Genomic DNA, 24,997 nt, shown 5'->3' on the forward strand with positions numbered 1-24,997 from the left:
GTGCATTGCTTTAGCTATCTTCATCTTTTACTTGGTTGCATTAGTCATAAATCTTGGTCCTGTGACTGGATATGCCCCAACAGACTTCTTTCCTTCACAGAGGCCTATCAGAGAAGGTGGGACAAAATGTATTTGAGAGTGCACAAACCCGACTCCTACTATAAGATTAGCTTGCAATAGCTTAAAATAGTTGAAGGGCTGAACTGTTTGTGTTGAATACACAGCAAACATAGCAACTAATGTCTAGTAACCCTAGATATTACTGACCACAGTTGATACCATTATCATTTGTCTCCTCACGTACACAGAAGACAAGTGCACGTGATATAACACACATGAGACATATCACAACACTTTGAGACTCACCTCATTTCCCAGAGGTGTTTCAGTGCCCAAGGAAAAAGCATTTCCTTCTGACAAATCCTTTTCTGCTCCCTACACTGATTCCCTTATAATCATACCATCTCCACCCAGTCATATCATCTCCCCAACATACACCCTTGTAAATTATGTAGGGACATGCTGTATGTTTAAGAGCATCCTCATTTTCACTTAATGCTATCCCTTCTCTAACATATTGCCAGAAATCAGGCAAGTCACTGTGGAAACCAAGATATAGCAGGTGTGAAGATAGCCCAAGTCACTTCTGTTAGCCCTCACTCTGTTCATGTTCTAGGTGTTCCTCTGTCAGGATAGACAATCTTACCTCCATGCTCAAAGTGCTCCCTACTGTATGAATGATGTTACTGCTTTACCTCAATCCAAATGCGTCTTAGAGAAGCTAAACTTCTCTTCTCCTTAGTATTCTATGGAAGTCACATCTCACCTGCAAAACCGTTCCAGCTCTAACTTATGTTCTTCGATGCGTTGTTGATAGTAATGATGAAGCTTGCATCTTCTTCTTCTTTCCTTGACAAGCATTTGCTCCATTTTACCCAGTTGTACTCGAAGATCACTAATCTCTGCCTGTTTAGCATTTTCAGATGTTTTCAGACGAGTGACTGTGACATCATAGTGTCCTAACTCTTTATCTCTCTCTTCTAAAATTCTTAGGTTATAGACAAAATCTTCTTTCAATTTGTTAAATTTTTCATGCATGACTTGGAGTTGCTTTTTGACATCTTGCAGCATTTTCTTTTGACATAGGAGCTGGCAAGCATGTAGCTCTTTCCCTTCTTTTTCTTTCCACTGAAGGAGATAATTTAGTTCTTTCTCCATTCGTAACACTAGTATAAATCTGAAACAAGAGCTGACAGAAGATAGTTAAGGCTGATAACTAATACGAATCAAGTATCTCATCGCTCCCAATCTACTACATAGCTGATAATTAATTACCAGTGAATTTTAAATTTAAATTGTAAAGCTTCCCAGACCATCAGGCATTTGCCATCTGTAGAAGCAGAATTTACTTTTATTTATAGTCATGCATTGTCCAGGGGTAAGACTTCCCAAATTAGTTATGAAATGTCACTAAATTTTGGGGTGGGAAAACATAATTTTCTCCTTTCTTTATACAGATTGAAAATAGAGGCATAAAAAGATTTAGTCACTGTAAACTGCATGTATATTTCTCTTTTCTTGAAGATGTTTATGACAAGTCACGTCACAGTCCAGCCTTCTCTTATATCAATATTAACTGCTGTATCCCATTTGTCTTCTCCTCCCACAATTACTCATGGGACTACAAAGCTACTGTTCTGTCCACAGTTAAATCCACCTTGAAGTTTCTTTTCAGAAAGGCCAACAGGTATGAGGAAATAATTGTATTTCAGTAACATATTAAAAATCTGTATCTTTAAGAAGAAAATAAACAACATACAGGTCACGCTTTTACCAGTAAAACCCTTTACCTGCTTCAATTCCATCTCTTCCTATTGTTTATTCTCCGTATTTGCCTCATATCCAATCATAAACTGTGTAGAAGAAGAAACATTATTTCTAAGCACCATGGTTGCTTTAAAAAATATGGCAATTTCTCCAGAGATTTTCCCAAATCTCTGGAGTCAATACAGCTTCTCTCATTGTACAGTATTATTCTGTGTCAGTGGTTACAGATAATCCCATCTGGATAAGCACAGGGATGCAGAGAACAAATCAGACAAGCATGCCTTTCAAATAGTGGCTCTTTAATCTCTTTAAATGAAAGAGAGATTTCCAGATCAGCAAACATGATGCAATACCTCTATGCTAAAGGATGCCACAATTTAAACAACATTTTTCTTCACAAACAAACTAGACAACTCTAATTCTCCAGGATCAAAAAACAAGTCTCTGATCATTGGACGTGACAAGTATAAAAAAATTCAAGCTTGCTCTTACCAGGTACAGTGAGTAACAACCACTGCTAGAGGACACAATGATCTGGTGGTCTTTCAATTCTGTTGGCCTAGATTTCACATTTATCCCTAAGGCAATTAAAATAACATTATATTTTCTTTTCATATTCTGCTTCTTGTTGGCAACCTCCAAATCGTGCTACCATGTAGAAAATAGTGTAAGTAGTATCTTCTTCATTTGGGTAAGCAGAAATAGGTATTTTTTATAAAAGTCACTGTCATGGATATTCATGAACAGTACTGCCTCCCTGCCTATAACATGCAATGCTAAGGAACATTTATTCTTTCTATATCTTCCTTTCAGCTACTGTTGCTCCAAATGCATCTGATGGCTACCACAGTTAAAAAGATTAACTAAATCTGACTTCTTTCCCCCCTCCACCTCAATCATAACTACATCAAAGATAAAAAATGCCTATGAGATGCTTTCTGGATTCAAGGCACTGAAAGAAACTATGCTCACTCTACACCCATTAAGGTATCAAAATACTTTTGTAAGTGCCTTTTAAAAACCTGATGTATGCTTCATTAGCTAAAATTAGCAATACATTATTAGACAAGACCTTTGTGTAAGGAATCAAAAGCAAAACCACAGCTCCACCCTATTACTTCCTTGAAATCATCAAACTGAAGTCACAACTTTTCCTGGAAAGAGGTGGTTAAGAAAAATGATACTTCTTTTACAATCTCTCTCTACAATTATCTTAAAATTAAAAGGCACCCCACAGTTCCCTATAAAAACAATCTTCCTCCCCATCTCCATATATCTCACTTAAATTAATGGCACTGGTAAATTGGAAGTGGTATCCTGAGGTGAGTCGGGGTTACACATAACATAGGAACCATTCATTTCATATAAGAATATGAATCAATGAGCCTCCCTGTAATTTTAAAATATTGCTTTCCATCACAGAGAGCTGTATTTCTTAGAAATGCAATTTAATAGGGGAGAAGGGAGCATTTTGGCTTTGATAGCAGCAGTATTAATAATTGCATGTTAGTTTCAGTAAAGACCATAATGGAAATAACGGTGTAATTTAAAATATAAATTGCACCAATTGCCTGGATGTCTTACAGTCAAAAGAAGAATAGTAAACCTATATATGATGACATTAAAAGATTACTTAGGAAACAGCATACATATAAGTAAGAGACAACATCTTACAACAAGCACAGGCTACCCATACAACCTACACGGCAAAGACCATTGTACCCATTACAATCCAACCACTTCAAGCATATCCAGAAAGAGGTGATTGATAGGTACCCCTGTTCCCCCACATAAGGGCCTAATGGGATGCATATCAGCCTCTTTACCAAAGGAAAAATGATAGCTTGGCTATAAATCACATACAATCGAATGTGGTTGGCATCTCCGATTCAATGGAGATTTCGCAACTGTTACTACTAAAATGCTATTTCAACAACAGGAAGTTAGATGACATGTTTGAGCTAGTCACTTTTCAACCAAGTAAGAACTACGTATACTGAAGAACATTTCAGAGTAATGCTTGAGAACCTTCAGACTTCCATACAACCCCTATTTGTCCAAGAGGTGTAAAGCTTTAAAATTTTGTTCAAAGTATACAGAAGCTGTACTTGCTTCTCTCTTCCTTGCTATCCTTATCACATACCCTTATTTTACCAAGAATAAGATGCGCATAAAAGACCAGAGTAGCTAATGAACTGGGATTGCTTCTCCTCCTTTCAAAACTACAGAAAAGAAGATGACAAAGAAAATACCACACAGCCAGTACCAGTTAAGTATCTCTAGCTACAACTGTTTTCCTTGATGAAGCAGTGACAGAACCAAGACCCCCTGAGTATTAGCACAGCTGTTTCACTATGTGCTGCAAGTCATGAGACAAGCAATCAGCACAGGCCACAGCTACAAAAAAAAAAGAAAAAAAAAAAGAAAAGGAAATCCTGTCAACACAGTTCCAAGAAAAAAGATGACAATCAACAATACAAATTATCATCACTTGTGTGCTGTCTCTTTCTTTACTGCTAGCAGCTGGTTTGCTATTTGCCTTACAAGTAAGGCCAGACATATAAAACAGCAAATATACATCATGTATTACACAATCTGATCAGAACAGGTAACATATAGCAGAAGCTGGGTGACAGGATAAGGACCAATAACATACAAGAGAAACCTGGGATGTCAGGTACTGAACAGGGACACACCTCAGGCAAAATATGGGGTGGGCTATACTGCAGGGTACATGATAGCCTGGATGTCAGGCTCTGTCATTAAGCAGGACAGACAGAAGAGTAGGAGGCGTAAGGGACTGCGTAAGTAAAAGACAAGGTATGGTGGGAAGAAAGAATTGCCCCAGGACTGAGAAACGGGTACATATTCTAGAGAGTGTCCAGGAGTGTAAGTAAGAGGGCAACACACCATGTGGCATACAGACACCGAGTTCCTAAAGCAAATATCCTCAGGGATGACAGGAAGGGACAGACACAGGGACGGAAGAAAGGAATCCTACTGGCAAGCCAGGAATCAAGTATCCCGCAGGACTAGAGGTTTGTACGCCATTAAGTGCAGAGAGGGAGAGAAAGACATAACCGAGTGGGAGCAAAAGAAGACACAGACAGTGGAACAGCCAGCTGGCAGGAAGCAGATCCCAGGAGGAGCAGTGAGAAGCCCCATGGAAGGCCCAGAGGGTCAGATGCTCTGAGGCAGAAGAGCAGACGGCAGGCAGACCGCCGAGGTCAGGTCCCTTAGAGGCAGGCAGTAGAGAGAAGCACACCGTAGCACAAGATAATACTCGGGACTCAGAGGCAGCACACAGAGGGCACTTAGTAGCGGGAAGGCTGCGGAAAGACAGCGGATCCCCAGAGAGCAAAAAGGGCGCAAGAGGCACGATTGCCGCGTCGGGAGCTCTGCAGGACAAGCTCCGGCACCACAGGATGCCGTGCGGCCGCTGTGCCTTCTGACGGCGCCCGCGGAGTAGTCCGGTCGCGGCTCGGCTCCTCCCGGCACGAACCTGCCCGTCCTTCCGCTCACGGCCGCGGGCCGCGCCTCACGGGAACCGCTAGGCAGGCCCGTCTCCATGGCAACCGCGGCCCCTGCCGCCCCGCCCACCGCCCACCCCAGGCGGGCCTCGCGGCGCGCACCACCTGCGCCCAATCAGCGCTCCGCCGGCGCCGCCGCGCCCCGCCCCCGGGCGTCTGTTCACCCGCCCCGGACCCGGCCGCGGCCCGCTCGGCGCCGGCCCCGTCCCCGCGGCTGCCGGCGCCTCCTGCTCCAAGCCTGGCTCTGTCGGGGGCCGCCCGTTCCCCCCGCCGCCCCGCTTCCTGCTCAGCAAACGGGCGCTTCTCGGTGCCTCTCACTGCGTCGCTTCCAGGCACTCGGTCTCACGCCCCTCTCCGCCCAGCTTCCCCACTTCGTCCTCCCCACTAACGTGCCGCAGCCCCTCTCCACACCGCGAGGATGTGCTCACGCCTGGGTAGCCCCGGCCGCTTTTAGCAACAGCCCCCCCGCCCAAAACACAGCTAACGCTTGCTTCGTACTCTGGAATCTCATTTTCCTGCTCACTTCTCTTTCTATACGTTTTGTTTACCACACTGCTTAGTATTAATTTCTCCCTAGCGCGGATCTGGAAGGAGAGTCTTGGCCCGTTTCAAGCACAGCTGTTAGGAACGGGAGCAAAGAGGGAACAAACGTACCACTCTCTCCTCACTAACTCCCGCTGCTGCGTCCTGTGGAAAACTTTAAACGCTTGTAAAACAAGCTCAGGCCAACTGCAACACAAGGTCGTGCAGCACGGATAACTTCGTTCTGCTGCCAAGGCATTTAATTATTAAAAAATGTATCTATCAACTAAACCAGACGACACTGTCTACATGAGACTGAAGAAGATGTTAAAGCGTGAACTGGACGTAAAGCGTGATTTTCCCTTAGTCACTCTAGATGACTTGCTTTTCTGGAAGTCATGAGGCAAACTTCCTGTAATGCTCTCTCACTCTTCTGTGTTTCCGCATTATATAAACGGCTTTGCCAGATGAGACACCTTTCAGAAACCTGAATGTTGCACGAATTACATCTGAAGCACGCTAATTTAAAGAAAATAGACTATTATCAGTAGTTCTTATATATCTTTCATAAGGTCACCTGAAGATAACTGTTATTTCCTGACCCCATGTCATCTAAAGAAAGGAGGGGTTTATTTCCATCAGTAACTACTATTGAAAATTAGAATCAGAACTAATAATCTGACTAATACTATTTGACTAAAGTTTCATTTAGCTACATGAAATGTATCTGCATATAATTTCAGAATACTACAATTATTAAAGGGATGTAGTTAATTTGTTTATATGAATCCCCTCTGGTTTAAAACATAACAGTGAAATCTGGCCTCAAATGATTTTCTAAATCTGAGCACACAAAAATTATAGCGCAAGTCCCAGCATAATTTATACTCTGCAGCGGCCTCTCAAAGCACCCATCAGAATCAATACATAGTATGCGAAAGTCTAAATCCGTATACCATGCTGACTGGTGGCATATTCCTTTTCTTTACGCCTTACCCCAGAGTTGCCTAACCTATCAACCGCATTATCTTTTGCAACCCTTCCCCACCCCCGCCATCCCTTTCAAATTAGCAGTCATATTCTCCAAGGTACCTTCAGACAGCCCCTAGTCACGTAGTTAAATGCACATCAGTTCCCCAAATGAGTAACTGATGGCTTCTAGTGACTCAACAGTGCCCGAAAAGGGTAAATTTTAATCTTAACTGTGAGTCAGAAAGATAACAGTCTACACAACCCGGATTTTGGGATCAATGTAGAAACCTGTATACACCTAAAATAAATGCAGAAAACGTCCCAGTTTCATAGATGGAAATGTAAGGAAACATTTTTCCTTTTTAGCAAAAATGAACAGGAATTTAGAAGAGACAGATTTTTGATTCTTATCAAACACTAGTGGGTTCGGTAAGCTTCAGGCTAAAGGTGGATTTCAGTCACCTTTAGAACCACCTTCAGAGTCACAACTTCTGAATACAAGTCTTTGGCCCCATCTGTATTGTGAAGTAGCAACACTTACAAGCAGCTTGACAAAGAAAGAAAGAAAATGGATCCACCCTCTGAAAATGCTGCATTTTAGAGAGGAAAAGCAGGGTATATCCAAGCTACAAATATACAACTAGACTTGAAGGCGCTTTTAAGTTTCCAGTCCAAAGGCTATGTCCAACTCACCATGGCCCAACTCCATAACAAGACAAGACCCGGCATTACACGAACTATTAATCCTGCCACCCTCATTCTTGCTTCTACGGAAAAGTAGTTCCAACACACAGGCCACATGAGAGCCATGGCACACTCCAAAGATGCTTACCTGGACATTCAGAGAAACCTTGATGAAACCTGAAAATTAAAATGTGATTCAGACAAGTCTTTCTTTCAAGTGCAGCTTTCCTTGAAGTGAATAAAATTTATTTCCACAGAACCCCGAGGAACGTATTTGGTATACATTATACAAACAATAAATATAAAAAATTCAGAACTAAAAAGAGGAACTTCTACATAAAACTGGCCTGCTTCACAAAGGACTGCAGAGGATTTTTTGATCCCCTCTGAAATTTGGGTACTGTTATTTAGGAAATAAATGACACATTTAAATTCCAGTTTCATCCAGGCTAGAATAATTTGATTTCCATGTCTCTCTTTTCCATGTCTACCTGTACAACTGTGGGTTCATATTTTTTGAAGACTATATACATCTCTGTAGGTACAGTTCTTGTTCCTCAATCTTGAGAATCATATAAAAACACCTTATTTTCATACTTGCTTTAGAAACAAACTAAAAACTACTGAAACCTCAACTCTGAATATTACTGGCCTTTCTGCAATAAAGATCTTAAAAGGGCTCTTTGTACAACATGATCTGCTACATTTCCCTTTTGAATCAAAGGCAGAGGTGTATGCATTGCACAGTGCAGTTAGCCGTGTTTGAAACCATTTTAAATGTTCAATGTCACTGTTAACATTCTTAAAAATACTGCAGTGAAAATCCATAATACAGCAGACTCCATTCCAGTGAAAATAAGAAAACATAGCCTTAAAACCAAAATATCTGTAAGAGCTTAATAAGAATAGATGTTTACAGGCACCCTTAATGTAGTATTTGGGGCTCACCTACAAACGGCAGGAACAGCAAAGAATACAGCTGGAATTTGGAACAGGAAGCAGCAACCACCGAAAACTGTTACGATACACAGAAGCATTTCTACAGTTCAGGAGGTGCTAGGGAAGACCTTTGCCATCAGAAGCCCTAAATTCCAGAGCAATGAAGCTTTGTCCTAATGTCAGCTACCCTCTCTGTATTTATACTCCGTAACAATATTACAGTCACTTCTGCCTTTTTGGAAGCCTGATCTGGCAAAAATTTCCAGCATTCTCTGACTGTCTTTACTGATGTGAATGGCAGTTATTGGATTCACTGCATCGCTCTGTTTTTAATGGAAACAACGTAGGAGTCTCACGAAGCTCAAAAGAGGAAAATGTAAAGTCCTGCACCTGGAGAGGAATAAACCCATGCACCTGTACAGCCTGGGGGCAGCCAGTTGGAAAGCTGAGGGTCCTGCCAGACAACGAACTGACCATGAGCCAGCCATGTGCCCGTCTATTCTGTACCCATAATATCATTATTGCGCCTTCCTTGCTGCAAAGGCAAAAAATAAAAAATAACAGACACAGTCAATCAAATGAAATACATAAATAAAGAACATACCACGATCCCCATTTATTTGGAAACTAGTAAGGAATTAGGGAGTTAAGGGCCTTTTAGTGGAGGGTTGGTGGAATCTAGCATCTATTAAGTATAACTCAACGACATTATACTTTCCTATTAAGAATCCCCTTTAGCAAGAAACTAAACTGAGACTTTCACAGTCTACTCTGGACAAAGAATTTGCCTACTTAATGATTCCTCACGAGTTCAACAACACTTTGAGAATATCTGCAATAAGTGGCATACTTACAGATGAACAATAATAAGACGCAGAATTTTTTTTCAATTTAGTTAGAACTGTAAAGAATTTTTCAAAGCTCTTTTCATAGTTAGATGCCTTCACTCACTGTGTTTTGAGTTCTCTTTGCTGCACTTTAATATTCCCTCTACTTATAAGTGTACTGCAACATATTTAATGTTTAAACACATGCAATATAACTCCACCTAACAGATAGGGGTTTTGTGCCTTCAGCTCAGCTCCAAGTGTTTATGAGGTTATCCAGACTCTGTGCAGGCTTCTACAAGCACAGCAACTCTGTGTTCTGCTCACTTACACTACTGCCTTGTTGAGTACTGAATCAAATCCAGTGATCTGGGTGCTGATGTTGGGGGGTGTCATTTACCCTGGCACATCATCCTCTGCAAACACATCTCTTTCAGAAAAATGCATTCTTCAAAAACAATAGGAGCTGTCAGCTACAAAAGTGAGACCACAGACCACCGGTCAGTTTTCTCAGCAGCTGGTCTATGTGTATGGACGTCCACTTCTGAAAAGCAGACCAACTGCAATGACACTCTTCTGCCTCTAGAAAAAAAACACTGACCCCTTAAATGGTGTGAGTGTTCTACAAGTAAACGCTAACCCGTGAGCATGTGTTGCACTCTGCTGACTGCAGCAAGATGGAGGCTTTGGTAGGGGCAATGCTGACAGATGTGAAGGACACACCAGTCCTCTTTTTTGTCTTTTTAACATGTTTGGTTAACACCTCTTTCCTTCTCTAGCCTTACATCATTTGAATGGCTATAAGAGATACTGATGGTTTAGGTATTTTGCCAACTTCACTTTCACCTTTACTCCTCTCCACTCCTAGGCACCTCTGTCTCTCCTGAAAATATCTTCCCAAAGTACATACCTATAAGGTTTGAATTAAAAATCCTACTGGTGGCTATACATTTCTATGACATAGTGATTCAAGTAAAGTTCAGTAACAAAGCAGAAGATTTGGAAGGATGGAACTGTCCTCCTTAAGAAATTACAGTCAGAGGGTAGGGTCATGAAAAATAAAACTGTCTCCCTCTTGAAAACTGTAGGAAGTTTTGCAGTCCTTTGGGACAGGCAATGGTGATCATACTTCCTTTTCCCGGATAACCAAGATTATCTGTAAAGACATGTAAAAATGTCTTCAGCTGCTAGACTCCACCAGTTGTGCTGGGCTTCAGGCACTGCACTGCTTGACTCGGAAGCTCCACAAGAATCAGTGGGTTTTCCTCTTCTGCAATTACATTCATCTAGCCTGTAAGCAAATGGCCTAAATTCAGGTAACAGTAGATAGTAAAAAATTTTTTACTGATCTTTAAGATGAGCAATGTATGTCTCACTGGCTGTGTGCTATCTACCCAAACCGAACCACCCGGCCTTGCTCCTCTTTGCACACTACTGCAATGAATTCCTAAGCAGGTACAAATGGGTACTACAGCAAAACTGAATCAAAAACTAAAGCAAACTTAACATGCAGGGAAAATAAAAAACTTTTATGGCATCAAAAGAGTTTTAGATTCTCCCTCTGTATGACCTGATTTCAGTGAGTAGCTTCTAAAATATTGGAAGCTACTAATCTGTGCAACATCATAGCTCTCATTAAGACAATACTGTATCCTAACTATCTTCTAGTCAGAACCCTCTACCCCTCTGTATCCCCACAGAGGTGGTAGGAATCATAGAATCATTTAGGTTGGAAAAGACCTTTAAGAACATTGAGTCCAACTGTAAACCTAGCACTGCCAAGTCCACCACTCAACCATGTCCCTAAGTGCCACATCTACACGTCTTTTAAATACCTCCAGGGGTGTTGACTCAACCAACCACTTCCTTGGGCAGCCTGTTCCAATGCTTGACAACCCTTTCAGGGAAGAACTATTTCCTAAATATCTAAACAGCCTGTGGTGCAACTTGAGGCTGTTTCCTCTCATCCTATCACTTGTTACTTGGGAAAAGAGACTGGCACCCACCTCACTACGACCTCCTTTCTGATAGTTGTAGAGAGCGATAATGTCTTCCCTCAGCCTCGTTTTCTCCAGGCTGAACAACCCCGGTTCCCTCAGCCGTTCCTCATTAGACTTGTGCTCCAGGCCCTTCACCAGCTTCGTTGCCCTTCTCTGGACACGCTCCAGCACCTCAATGTCTTTCTTGTGGTGAGGGGCCCAAAACTCAACACAGGATTCGAGGTGCGGCCTCACCAGTGCCAAGTACAGGGGGATGACTACTCCCCTGTACCCTGAATTGTGTGCTGTAAGCACACAAAGGAATGGAGTGCCTACTCCTGAATTTCCTGAGCCCTGAGTAGCCTAAGGAGTGCTACTTTCTGTACTGCACTTTAGAAGCCCATCACAATTTGCGTGGACGCTAAATAACAGCACTATCAACACACACTCAGTTTTTTAATTCAACATTGGCATGAATAGCAGTAGAGCCACAGGAGATCAGTGCAGAAAGCTCACTCCATCTGCATGTAAAAGGAGAGGTATCTCAAGCAGGCATATTTGCAGGTGGTACTCCCTTGGTAAAGGATGTGGAGGGAAGCCTGTAAGTTACCTGAAGAATGCACAATATCACAATCAAAATGACTAAGAAGGAAAAAAAAAGCAAGGAAGCTCATAAGAGTCCGTCCCATGCGAGGAGACAATGAAGAAACTGTGATCACTCCCCGGAAAACAGAAACGGCAGCACAGAACAAACCTCACCTGCAGAAGCCAATTTGTACATGAAAGCCCGCTGCTCGGGTCCTGCTCCCCTCGGCAGCCGCGGCAGCATTCCACGCGGGCAGGATCCAGTCCCGCGTGGCGCTCTATGCAAGCAACGCACAGCTGGTGTCGGTCGGTGCCTTGTGCACTGGCCTGCCCGGCCCGAGGCGCCCACGGGGCTCCGCTTCGGGCGGGACGGCGGCCGCCGCCTCTCCCGCGCCGGCGGAGCCGGGCCGCACGCGGCCGGGCCGCCCCTGCGCGGGCAAACCTGTAGCGGCGGGAAGGAGTCACGTGGCGGCGCTAGGACCCGGGCGCGCCCGCTCGGGCGTGGGAGGGGCGAGCAGCCGCCGAGCTGCCGCGCCGAAGCGCTCCGCAGCCGGCGGGACGCAGACGGGCTGGGGTGGGTCTGTCCGGGCGCACGGGGAAGGCGGGCAGCGGTCCGGCGGGAGCACAGGCATCCTCTCGCTGAGGCGCGGGACGTGACTCAGGTACTGAGGCGGAGCCGTTGTGAGCGATGCTGCGGAGTGCTTGGCTGGCGCACGGGGGCGAACGCCACGGGGAGCGCGGGGGGGGGGTTTGGGGGTCCGGCGCCGGGTGAGCCCACTCCGGAGCGCCGGCCTGGCCGGGGCGCATCTCTGCGTGGGGCTGCCCGGGCCGGCGGACGCGCTCGAGCGCGGCCGAAGCTTTGGGCGAGCGCGCTTCATCCCTCGCCCAGAGGCTGCGCCAGGCGCCGGTGGGGCGGTGGGCACGGCGTGGACTGTCCTCGCCCCCCCGCGGGCGCCAGCTCACGTGGGACGGCGCCCCCCCCCCCCCCCCCCCGCCGGCTGCGTTTCTCCCCGCGCAGGGGTCCAGGCGGGCACATTTCTTCCCCGGGATACGCGCGCTGCCGTACGCGTCGCCGGCGCCCCCGCCGCTGTCGGCCTGACAGCGCTGTCCGGGCGCCGAGCGGTGCTGGCGACCGAGCCCCGCTCCGGCTGCTGCTGCGAGAGAGCGCTGCCCCCGGCTCCCCGCTTTGGCGGCCGGGTCACGCCTCGGCGCGCGGTGCCGCCGGCCCCAGCGCACGTACAAGTGCCACAGCGGTGGCTCGTGAGGCACCCGCCAGCTCGGGCTTTGTTGCCGCCATCGCTGGCTTCCTCCCGGTCGCGGGAGACGAGGGTCTCGGCGTCCAGCGCCGCCTCCACGATCCGGTCGCTGCTGCTCACCTTTCATTTCAGCGTCGAGGCGCGGGGGGGTGAATTCCGGAGCTGCCTTTGTCACAGCGGTGGCAGTTTAGGTCCGCCGAAGCGGGTGGCGCGCAGTCTGAGGCACCGTCCCCTCACAGGGGCATCGCCGCAGCCCGGGCGTGAGCTCCGTTACTCGGTCCTGCGAGTGCTCCGAGAATCGCGCGGCCGCCTCTCCAGGCGGCGTGAGCATCGGCGGCGGCCCGAGCGCTCCGCGGGAGCCGTCTCGGCTCCGGGCGCCGCGGGCTACGTGCCCGCGCCGGAGCGCCGCGCGGGCGGCCGTGGCCGTTGCCGTTGGCGGCGCCGCGACCGCCACCATTGTTCTCCGACCCCGCGCCTCCCCCGCGCGGCGGGCCGCCGCAGCCCCTCTGCCGGGAGGGAGCCCTTTTTTGCTACTGCTCGTAATCCACGTGGAAAGGTCTTCGGCTTGCCTTATTCTAAACGGTTCTGCGGGGAAAAGAGAAAGCGCGCAGGGGTGAGGTTGACTTGGAGCAATACAACTTCCTCGCCGGCGCAGACCTTTAGCACCAGTTGTGAAAGCGCGCTCTTGGCCAGCAGGTTTGCTTGCTTTTTGGGTAAAGCAGTTGGAAAACCGTTTAGCTTTAGGTGTCACAGAGTGAAGTCATGTATGGTTTTGCAATGTTTATTTCAGAGGGAGCGGTAGTTTGTTAAGGTGTGGCAGTCGGCCGTTTAAAAATGTAAACCAGAATCTGTTAGTACAGTACACCTGTTGTGGCTCAGTCTGATGTATAAGTCAAGGTAAATTATAAAAATATCAAGGTGACGTTTTAAATCACCTTTAAATCATGCGGGAATTCACATATCTCGATGTATGATGACACCGATGTTATGCAGCTGCGCTGTCCAAAGTGATGTGTAAAAAGACACCGCTTAGCCAGATGATCTTTTCCTACTATACTCAGCTACGTGTGCTAACCTAGCATGAGATACAGTGCACGTGCATGCGAGCACTTTATGTATCAGGGTAGTTCCATCCTATTCCACAAAAATAAGTGTGTCCAGCTTGGGACAGGACCAGACCCTTAATTAGTATTTATCTTGCTCTGTCACTTTTTGGTTTTAAACAAGACAAAATAAGGACACTTCTCTACTACAAACAGTTGGCAAGAATTTCTATTTTTCTAAAGCTGTGACACATTGCAAAGCCACCGTACCTGCAGGGCTGAAATTAATTTTCATGATACATGAAGAATGAATTGTAAGTATTTGACTGAAGTTGGGATTTTGCAACTTCTATTTTTGAAAGCATATGGAAAGCAGCCAGATAATTCAAGTGCAACTGAAGGCATGTTTGTCACTTTTTCTGTGCACACAGAACAGGCATATGCTGTCTGGTCTTGAGGTGCCGCTGTGATGCTGACGTTTGTGTACTTATGGTAATGGATGTCATGTAAAAAAACTGGTAGGCTTTAGAAAAATAAGTTCGCTTCTCCAGAAACTGGGCATTTGATATAGAGGCAATAATTAGGGAGGTTGAAAATGCTATTGTTATAGAACGACTGTATTTGTTTCAAAAGTGGTACCTGAGAAGATTTAGTTACTGTTGTATTTGTAATTAAAGAAAATACTTATGCAAGTATTTATCTCAAGATGAAAAGAGCTGTTTCTCTCTTGTTAAGAAGAAAGCCACTTTAATACTTCCTTCTTTAAACATGAAGTTAGTATGCAGATCTGTGGCTTATTCTTCTGCTTATGGCAAGTTAGGGGTACTTGTTGGTAACATGCTCATTAAGGAAAAATAAAAAAACCCCCAAGAAACCAAAACAATAATATAATCTGATTTTCCTAGATAATGTAAAGAACAGGGTTCTAACATTTTTATTGTAAAAATAAAAAAAAAAAGCAAGCACAAGTTCCCCTGTAGAGCACTTTACCCAGGTAATAGAATCTACACTGGTTAATATTATTTGCTACGTATGAAATTGCAATGTGAATTTACTATGTCATTGCAGTCTGCTAGTAACTTGTGATGGTCATTACTTACTGTGCTGTAGCAGTGAACGCTAAAATGGTTTAAGGCTAATTGGGGGCTGGAGATTGATTAATAGTAAGTGTTGGTATGGAACATCACCTACAGCTACAGACAGCATAGAATTACTGTAGGCTTTATCCTAGGAGTTTTGAGAGAGAGAGAGAGAGATGAGAAAATGGTGAAAGCTGGCAAATCCTGGAGAAAGGCAGATGCAGCGGAACCGGAAGACTGTCCCTGATAAAACAGAGGAGGGCAAAATGGAAGAGTGAAAGTCACTGTGGGGTCTTGCAGGGAAGGCAGGCATTGGTAAATACGGTAATGATTTTGTAGGGAACAGGACTTTGCAGCACCCTTTGGAAATGAATGTATAATTCAATTGGCTGATAGTTAAGCAGGTAAGCCACAAGAAATGCACTACTGTGTCATACCAGTGGCCCATCAAAATGGCTTGTACGAAGTACCTAAGAAAGACTTGTAATAAAAAAAAATTCGAATTAAAGATATATGCATGAGTGCTTTAGAGCATCAGGAAAGAGTTAAAGTCATGCTGAATAGGCAGATGTCAGTGATGTCAATGCAAAGGGCAGTTGTTTTATATGTAGAGGGCTATCACTAGGGTCTGGAGGATAGAAAAATAAAATCATTTTTGCAGTAGTCATTCCCTGCAAAATTTCTGTACAGCTGGTTAGTCTTAGGAGTCGTCACTCAAAACCAAGGGTAACATACATCTTTTGTTTAGTCTGCTTAGATTTTAATAACCTTGAGCAAATATAGGAGGTTTATGACTCCTATTAACCCAGTATTGAGCAGTCTATGCTTTTCAGCATATCCATACTCCCAACACCCTGTGAAAACAGAATCATTATTCTTTTCATTCCACAGATAAGAAACTGAAGGTGGATCTCTGCATTGCCCAGCTTAGACCGCCTTCCTCATTTTGTAATTGTACAGTTCTCAACCTGGTGGGGTTCCAGACTGAATTTCGGTTTCAACTGGGTTCCCTACATGGAAGTTCATGTTTTATTTTTGATAGCCATTACTTATTTTTATCCTAGGAATTCAAGGTTGGGTAGATTTCTGCCGTAGCTAAAACAAATTAATTCAGGGGAAGTTCTCAAGCTATATAGGTCAGCCTACATACTCATAAATGTGCTTCCTACCCATACTGCTGACCATAAAGTACGGCTGCGTGGCCAGTAAGGGTATTGGCTAAACACCGGTATGAGATTCGTGCCATTTCTAGCTGCTCCTTTTTATAATGCAAATGCTCTCCTTTTATATACACTGCACCATCACACCACCCACAATGCTATCTACAATCACCTAATATTTCCTCCTAACTGATCCTGTATTAGTTTCCGTGGCAACAGGAAGATAATCTCAGGAGCATGAAACGCCACAGATTTAACTACATTTGCTCCCTTTGTTTTACACCTTACCAAAGCCAGGACCCATTTATGATAGGAGGAATCTGGAATAAATACTGACAGTACTATCATGTCTGTTGTGGAGACGCTGAAACTGAGCTGCAGCCAGTCAGATGTAATCCTTTGCCTCTAAACAGGGCTGAGCTAGCAAAAGCAGAAAGCGAAGCAGACTGTTGCAATAGTTACGCAGTAGCCCCCCGTCTCAGCAGGCTTTGGCAGTATCCTAGTACTCAAGCAAAATTCTAAGTAAAAATTTTGCCTGTGCAAATCGGCCACGAGCCCACCTCTTCTAATGCTAACCCTAGTTTGCACGTTTCACACGGGAACCTCCCTGCTACTTCCTTACTAGTTCTTGAGGAGGTGAATACGGTCTAGCCTAGCAAGGCACACCGCAGCAGGATGGAGTGCATCTTCCACCGTGTTTACAGAGACGGGGTTCATTTAGTTCTGGTTAATGGTCTTTTAATTTTGATGTGTTAACGTGAGCTACTGATGGACTGAACCAGGTAAACAAGACTGATGTATGCGTCTGCGTATGTAGACCAGTCTTAAGAGGATGGCGTCTGAAGGTCTGCTGTGCTGGTTTACGGTGACTTTTAGCCAAACATGGTGATAGGCGTGACGTAAAGAAGAGTAAATGGATGTAACCGTTTCCCCATAGGCTTATTTTTATGAAATGCTGGCAGTAGGCCGGGTTCCTCCACCTCTGCAAGTCTAGCTCGTTCGTCAGGCCGGAGTACAAAGCCATGCTAGCGACCGTTCCGCCGAGGGCGCGCAAAGCTGGTAAGGCCCGCCGGCCGGGTGGAAGGAAATCCGGCTCTTGCAGGCTGCCCTGCTGCGCTGGGCAAGGGCGAGCGCGGGACCGGCCGGGCCGGCGGCCGCCGCCGCCGCCCTTTCTGAGCGGACCGGGCTCCGCGCGGCCGCGAGCGCGGGCGCTGCGCGGGGGCGCGGCCGTAGCCCCGCCCGCGCGGGGCGGGCGCGCAGCTCTGCGAGAAGCGCGGCCCGCCGCCTCTGCCGCAATGACGGTAGGAGCGCCGCCCACTCGCCCAGTCACGTCCCGCACGTCTCGGTGCGGCGGCCGCCAGCGCGCGCCTCTGCCGGGGCGGCCCGCGCCGCCGCGCGTCACGGCGGCGGGGTCACGCGGGGGCGCGGCGAGCGGGCCCTGCCTCGGGCCACCGCCGGCGGGCCCGAGCCCGGGCCCGCGGCGATCCGGCCGCCTCCTGCGGGCGGCGTTTGCATCGGGCTCGGGGGGCCGGCTGCCGAGCTGGCGGCCCGCGGCCCGCGCCCCGCGGAGAGGCGCGGCGAGGCTGCGACGGGTCTTTTCTGGCAGGAGCGGGCGCGCCGCCGAGCCGCTGTTCGCGGTGATTCGTCTCAAAAGCCACCCGCCCCTCGAGGTGGCCTGGCCGCAATTCGCCGTCGGGGCCCAGCACTGTAGGTCTGCAGAGACTGCCCCGGGAGCATCGTTGCTGCAGGCTCGGTGAAGGAGACTGGCCCGGCCTGTGTGCGGGAAGAAGCACGGCGGTGAGCGCCGTGAGCCGCTTCTCGGGGCTGGCTGTTCCCGCCCAGCACTGCGTAAGCAGTCTGGAGAAAACGCCGATTGCCATTATTCAACAAAACTTGCTCGCGTATTATTGCTGACTTTGTGTTGCCACGAGATGGTTAATACAAAAGGATTACGCAACCCTTCCCCCAGCAATTTTAAACGTGGGCTCCAAATGAAATGCTGTCCGACAGCCTGGAAGTAGTGGGAGTGACGATTCCCCCTGCCGCCTGCACTCCTTCTGTTGTACATCTTATTCCTGTTCTTCATATACTTGAGCTGAGATAACTTGAGTCAGCATTTTCCCTGTTACACTTAACACTACAGAGCTAGCGGTGTCATGAAGGATTACACTTTGTGCACCTACTCTGTGCTGTCTGGTTCTTGCTTTTAAAAAAAAATAAAATACCCTTTTTTGAAGAATGCTTTATACCTTGTATCATACAGAAGTTTCTGGGAAAAAGGGTTGTGAAGGGTAGACATCCACAGAGATGCATCTTAAGACTTTCATTTAGCAACCCAAAGCCTGGTGCAGAAATTGCCCAGTCTAACAAGCTGTGCATTTTTACAAACTCTTGCAGCAATCCGCAAATCAGCCATCGGTAGTAAGCAGGCACCTAGACATCTAGATTTACTGAGGTATTCTGTTTCACTTCTTGTTTAACTATTTTAGGTTCTGGTTGTATGGACTTAAGAAGACAAATGGTTTTCTGTTTATATTTGATTTCCAGAAAACAAGAGGTTAAGCCAGCAGTATGAGGCTTACTGTCCTTCCTGTACAGCCCAGGGTAATAGAACAGCTATAGTCATGGCCAGGTTTATTTCTGCATCATATACATAAAGTTGTTTCTTCTAAGAAGTGGCAGTGCTGGTCGAAATGCCATAGTAAGTATGCTCATACAGGCCTATTTAGAATCGTGCATTTGGTGCTCAGTTGTCTAGACAAAGTCTGCATCAACTAGATTGTTGTGCTTCCGAAATGGATCTCTAGGAACTACACAGAATTCCCAATGCACAACAATCACTATGCAGACCTATACTTCTGAGAGCAGAAGCATTCCTTAGTGATGAACATCATCTCTGATGTGCAGCTGTGCTTGCACTCCTCTTTTAGGTACTATCATACAGAAACATTGATCCAATGAGTAAATCAATTGCATTTTAAAGAAATAGTCAATTTTGGTACACGTAAGATTTAATGTGTAACTTGTTTGAAGCTCACTTTAACATTTTCAAAACTTACATAATACACAGACCCTACAAAAACCTAACTGGTGTGATGCAAATACCTCCCTGCACTCTTCACACATAGGGACACTTTATCTGCCTTTTCAGTGTCCTTCCCAACCCCCCACCCTCCCGCCCCGCATCTCTTTCTACCATGCTCATGAGAAGAGATTTTCTTTTTTAGATGCAAAGGCGCTTGTGGCTGCATATGGAAGAAGTGACAGATAAGATTCATCAAATAAAATATATTAAAAAAATCACCCATAATGTAGTAACAACAATGGAAAGTATTTGCTTCAGGCAGACAGTGATACTGAGCATTGCTGCAGTTACCAACTCCCATCATCCACAAAAATTGCCTGTGCAGATTTTCACTGCAGTTTAGCTTAGGTACTTACTTGATGCGTGAAAACAAATAGCTCATCAGAAGCTCAAAGGGATCTGTCTATCTTTTCAAGATATCGGTGCATCAGGGCTGCATTGCTGTTCTCAACAGGGAACAAAAAGCCTGGGTGATTTGTCCGCTGCTCTACAGAATGCTTCTGATGCACCAGGATTTTGCATCCAGGTCTCCTAAGTGAATCGTCCAGGCGCGTCACATAACAAGGTCTTGTAACAAAAAATCCCACAGACTTTAATGCAGTAGTTATTACATATTTGAGAAAGTCAGATACACCCCTGAACTGCTGTAATGGCTGCACTTTTTCTATGAAACAGTGATTTGATTGAAACCCAGGTCTGACTGAGAGAGCTGTGAGGGGACGTTCATTTAAAACTCAAACTGTATGCATCTCATTTTTATGTATTTTTTTGCAAACTTTGTTAAGGACTTAGCCCGAATAAGGAATAGTTAAAATTGCACTGCATCTTCCAAGATTTGCATTTAAAATAGTCCCATACCTTATTTGTAACTTTAACTGTAGTGCAATTTCTGCCTATTTTGGTTAGATAATTGTCCCAATGTCTATTAGACTGTAATTGCTTTTTGTTTCTTAGGGGAACACTCCTGACCTTCGTCATGGGAGCTGTAGTAGCTGATGATGGTCCATCTGGTGTTAAAGCCCCCGACGGAGGCTGGGGCTGGGCTGTCCTTTTTGGCTGTTTTATCATCACAGGATTCTCCTATGCCTTTCCTAAGGCAGTTAGTGTCTTCTTTAAAGAACTTATCCGGGAATTTGGCATTGGATATAGTGACACTGCATGGATTTCCTCCATTCTGTTGGCCATGCTTTATGGAACAGGTAGGTAGTTCTCTGCTTTTGAAACAGTATTGCATCATACAATGATGCTTGTACATCATACAGCCATTTACAGCATGAATCAGGATTCCGTATCATTACTTGTGTGCAAGTAAGGCATTCCAAAGAAGAATTACTATTAATGACATAAATCCAAAAGTTACTGTAAAACTAAATCTCTGTAACTCAGTAGCTACTAAAGACAATTAAAAAAAAAAATTGCATGGCACTCTGAAGATGAAAAAGACCAAGTATTTGACTATAGAGGAAAAAACACTCTTCCAGATTGGCCTGACAGTATGGACAAAGTATAGAAATAATCACAGAATCATGTAGGTTGGAAAAGACCTTTAAGATTGTCAACTCCAACCGTAAACCTAACACTGCCAAGTCTACCAAAGATGAAATGCAAACTGACATCAATTGCAAAAATTGGTTTATCTTAGCAACTGTAACTTGCTCTTCTTGCCTAGGTCCACTCTGTAGTGTATGTGTCAATCGCTTTGGCTGTCGCCCTGTCATGCTGGTGGGTGGCCTTTTTGCCTCAATGGGGATGGTGATAGCCTCCTTCTGCACGAGCATCGTTCAGATCTATCTAACTGCAGGTGTGATTACTGGTAAGTAGTGTGCATGGTTGAAAATGAGTTAGCTAATGTCTTAGGTTTAGGTAGAAGTTTTGTGTGACAAGTATCTAAATCATCAGGATCACCCAAATGGGCTTTTATGAAGATGGCAGCTAAACGTGGAATTAAACAGTCATTTATTTTTTAATGAATGTTAATTTTTCTGGTATGTCTAATAGCCGCTGCTGTAATCAGTGAAGTGTAACCGTAGAGTACAAGAATATTATGGAAGTGGAATGCTTTTAAAGATGCTGTTTTAGAAGTCTTTTGTCCATTTGAAATAAAAGTATTTTAACTCATGAATCAGAAAAACTCTTAATTAGATTTTTTTTTTTTAATACTGATATTGTAGGCCAGTATTAATTTTTATGTACCCTCTGTTACAGGTTTGGGTCTGGCACTAAACTTTCAGCCTTCACTCATCATGTTAAACCGCTACTTTGACAAACGCCGGCCCTTAGCCAATGGACTATCCGCTGCTGGGAGTCCAGTGTTTCTTTGTGCTCTCTCACCGTTGGGGCAGATACTACAACATGAGTATGGTTGGAGAGGAGGATTCCTGATACTGGGTGGGATGCTGCTCAACTGCTGTGTATGTGGAGCATTAATGAGACCTTTGGAGCCACCTAAAAAGTCTGAAGCTACCAAAGAACCAGCTGAGAAGAAAGTGAAGAAAAAACTTCTGGATTTCAGTGTGTTTAAAGATGGTGGTTTTGTAATCTATACGCTAGCAGCATCTATCATGGTGCTTGGCCTCTTTGTTCCCCCAGTTTTTGTTGTGAGTTATGCCAAAGATTTAGGGTATCAAGACACCAAAGCAGCTTTTCTTCTGACTATTCTGGGATTCATTGATATCTTTGCTCGGCCTATTTGTGGAATGGTAGCTGGTCTTAAATGGGTTAGACCACGCTGTGTCTACCTCTTCAGTTTTGCTATGATTTTCAATGGCTTTACAGATCTCATGGGTTCCATGTCTATTGATTATGGTGGCCTGGTGGTCTTTTGCATTTTCTTTGGCATTTCTTATGGAATGGTAGGTGCTCTTCAGTTTGAAGTTCTCATGGCTATTGTTGGTACTCAGAAGTTTTCCAGTGCTATCGGTTTAGTGCTCCTGGCAGAAGCTATGGCTGTTCTAATTGGTCCACCATCAGCGGGTAAGTATTCCATTTAGTTCAGAATTCAAATAATTTGCATTGCATCCCTTTACATAAATTGTATGATAAGGGAGCAGAGAAAAAGACAACATGAGTTACTCAAGAAGTACGTATTGTGCTAGTGTTGCACATGCTTCAACAATTTGCTGCAGTTACAATCTGAAGACAGGGTGGGATGAAGCTTTTCCTTCTTGGATCTATTTCAGGATTGGCTGAATTGCCATTTGGAGATGCTGTGCTTTCTCCACTGAAAGCCTACACTGGACCTCTTATTAGTAGATGGCTAATATTGTATGAGATGCATTTTACACAGGCAGTGAATAACTTTTGTGAAGTTCAGACCTCTTTGGAGTTGGGATTCAGAATATGGAACCTGTAAGTTTTCTTTGGAAGGTACTAGGATAGATTCTCTATACCCATGATAGATTTGGAGGAGGAAAGAAAACGTCAGAAGAAGGAGGAAAAAAAAAATCTTACAAAGAAGACTATAAAACTGGACTATTTTAAGGAAGGTAGACTGCTTCTATTGCACATGTCTCAGAACCCTAAGAATAAGGGGACATTACAAAATATTCAAATGCATTAATTTGAATTCAAAATTGCAAATTAATTACTAATCAAAACCCATAAATTTTACAGACCCTGAACTGAAAAAAAATCCCACCCAAACCCCACCAGTTCACTGCCATAAAACGTTTACTGTTTAGTATCAGGCACTAAAAAGCATCAAGTATCTTTATTGTGACAGAACTCTTCATGGAAAAAAAACAGTACTATGTACTACTTCCTCTGATCTTCAGGTTTGGAGAGGCACTTCCTTCACCTCCACCAAGTCCTGTGAAAATTTAACTTGACTAAAGCATCAGAATCAGTCAGTTACTCCAGACTGACTATTACGTAAGATTTGCATTTTAAGCAGACAGTGCGCTGCCTGTATAGGAAAGGAAATAAGGAGTGAGAGGAAGCTGATGATACAGATCCCGGCCATGGGTGCACACTTTTTGATCTGAAAAACATGGCACTTGTCTCATCTCTTGCATATGAAGGCTAGGCTGGTTTTATTCCAGTTGAATTGCATGACTCTGCGCGTGCAGGGGAGCATGTGTTTCGGGATGTGACGTAATGTCAGTGAATGTTAAACTGTATTGAAATAATTGAGAAATTATAGCATTTTGTTATAAACTTGTTAAAATGCTATTTCAAAAAACTTGCTTAGATAGTCATGGTACAGGAGTCGTTTAAATGTTTAAAAAAAGCAGAAAAAACTTCATTGCAAGACAATCACTATTGTTAATTACCTGGGATGTTGTCTTTTTCAGGAAAACTCTTGGATGCAACAGGGAGGTACATGTTTGTGTTTATTATTGCTGGAATTGAAGTTACCACCTCGGCACTCGTATTGGCCTTGGGAAATTTCTTCTGCATTAAGAAAAAATCAGAAGAACCACATACAAAAGAAGAAGCAGCAGAAAGAGAGGAATTAAACAAATCTGAAGACAAAACTCCTGAAGATGCCAAGGTGGACTCTATTGAAGTGGAGCAGTTTCTGAAAGATGAGCCTGAAAAAAACGGCGAAGTAGTAACTAACCCAGAAACGTGTGTGTGAGCATGACAAGAAACCAACAAAGCGTTTAGAAAAGGAAGATTTTCAACACTATTTATTTTAGAAATAGAATTAGTTTAGGGCTGGGCCATCTGCTTTATTAACTGGAGGCTGGTCGGCTCATCAGGTCTCTCTGGAAGCTGATTAGCTAGACAACCTTTTATTGGAAAATTAGCTTTATCGGTAAGAGGTGGAGCATTGTGGTTATACTTTTTATGTAAACTAAGAAGCTTTTATAAACACAAGTAGAGTCTTGCTATGCATCACCAGAAACTGCTCACTTGGAAGAGATATAGGAAGAATATATTTTAAGAAAAGTGGAATTATATGTTTTCAGACAATATTGGTGAAATTGCTGTGTTGTTGTGCAGCTAAATATAATTTCCCTTTCTGTGTTCTTTGTGAAGGGGAGAGTTTGAGATGGAAAAAAAAATCTCAGGAACTTAAAGGTCTCCAATAGGTTTTTGAACTTCTTACTTTTTTAGATTTTTAGATTACTTGGCTCAGCCATAATTTAATTTTGATAATATCTGGTACTTTGATTTATGTAAATGTATTTCTGAGTTTTGTCTAAACCTGTAATCTTTGTAATTATCATCTGGAAATACTGTACATGGAAAGGCACATTACAGTTCCTGTCCTCAACAGATCACGTAAGTGGTATTCCAAGGTAGTACTAAAAGAAAAGAAAATGAGCAGAATCAATCCTGACAGACTGTAAGCAAACAAAGTTCACCTATGTTTACATACAGGGTTTTCAGTTTCCCTGCAGCATTGAAAAATATTACAAGTAACATGGAGAAGACAGATATTAGGTTTAGTAGAATCTTCTGAAAGTGTGCATTTTGTATATAAAAGAAACTGTAAGTTTCCAGATGACCTATAAATTAGAGTGGGTAGACTTAGGGAAGGGCTGGACTATTTTGAAATGAG

General features: G+C 44.4%; 2 protein-coding genes across 8 annotated transcripts in view; one reads left to right on the top strand and one right to left on the bottom strand.

Annotated features, from left to right (window-relative positions):
• CCDC57 (coiled-coil domain containing 57) overlaps positions 1–13,350 on the bottom strand; it is a 51,482-nt gene extending 38,132 nt beyond the window's left edge. For 4 of the 7 annotated variants that reach the window (XM_049813497.1, XM_049813498.1, XM_049813494.1 and 1 more), the window contains exons 1-3: positions 2,320–4,071; positions 1,851–1,913; positions 827–1,249 (exon numbers count right to left, since the gene is read on the bottom strand). In XM_049813497.1, the coding sequence (XP_049669454.1) occupies positions 827–1,218 (392 nt within the window). In that variant the 5' untranslated portion in view covers positions 1,219–1,249; positions 1,851–1,913; positions 2,320–4,071. Of the gene's footprint in view, positions 1–826; positions 1,914–2,319; positions 4,072–13,241 lie in introns of those variants that run through there. The other 3 variants (XM_049813496.1, XM_049813495.1, XM_049813501.1) reach the window with 3 other exon arrangements.
• On the top strand, positions 12,366–24,676 carry SLC16A3 (solute carrier family 16 member 3). The gene is made up of 5 exons (XM_049813502.1): positions 12,366–12,527; positions 20,443–20,687; positions 21,158–21,301; positions 21,694–22,461; positions 23,781–24,676. Exons 2-5 carry the CDS (start codon positions 20,465–20,467, stop codon positions 24,065–24,067), a joined length of 1,422 nt encoding a protein of 473 aa, XP_049669459.1. The 5' UTR covers positions 12,366–12,527; positions 20,443–20,464; the 3' UTR covers positions 24,068–24,676.
• Positions 24,677–24,997: the final 321 nt, after the last annotated feature.

The sequence above is a fragment of the Accipiter gentilis genome, chromosome 10 (genome assembly GCF_929443795.1).
Source record: "Accipiter gentilis chromosome 10, bAccGen1.1, whole genome shotgun sequence".
Taxonomy (NCBI): Eukaryota; Metazoa; Chordata; class Aves; order Accipitriformes; family Accipitridae; genus Astur; species Astur gentilis.

Excerpts from the sequence above, each read along its gene's own strand:
- SLC16A3 (XM_049813502.1), top strand. The coding sequence starts at position 20,465 with ATGGGAGCTGTAGTAGCTGATGATGGTCCATCTGGTGTTAAAGCCCCC. Across the intron at positions 20,688-21,157 it reads GGCCATGCTTTATGGAACAG|GTCCACTCTGTAGTGTATGT; the intron begins GTAGGTAGTTCT and ends CTTCTTGCCTAG. Across the intron at positions 22,462-23,780 it reads AATTGGTCCACCATCAGCGG|GAAAACTCTTGGATGCAACA; the intron begins GTAAGTATTCCA and ends TGTCTTTTTCAG.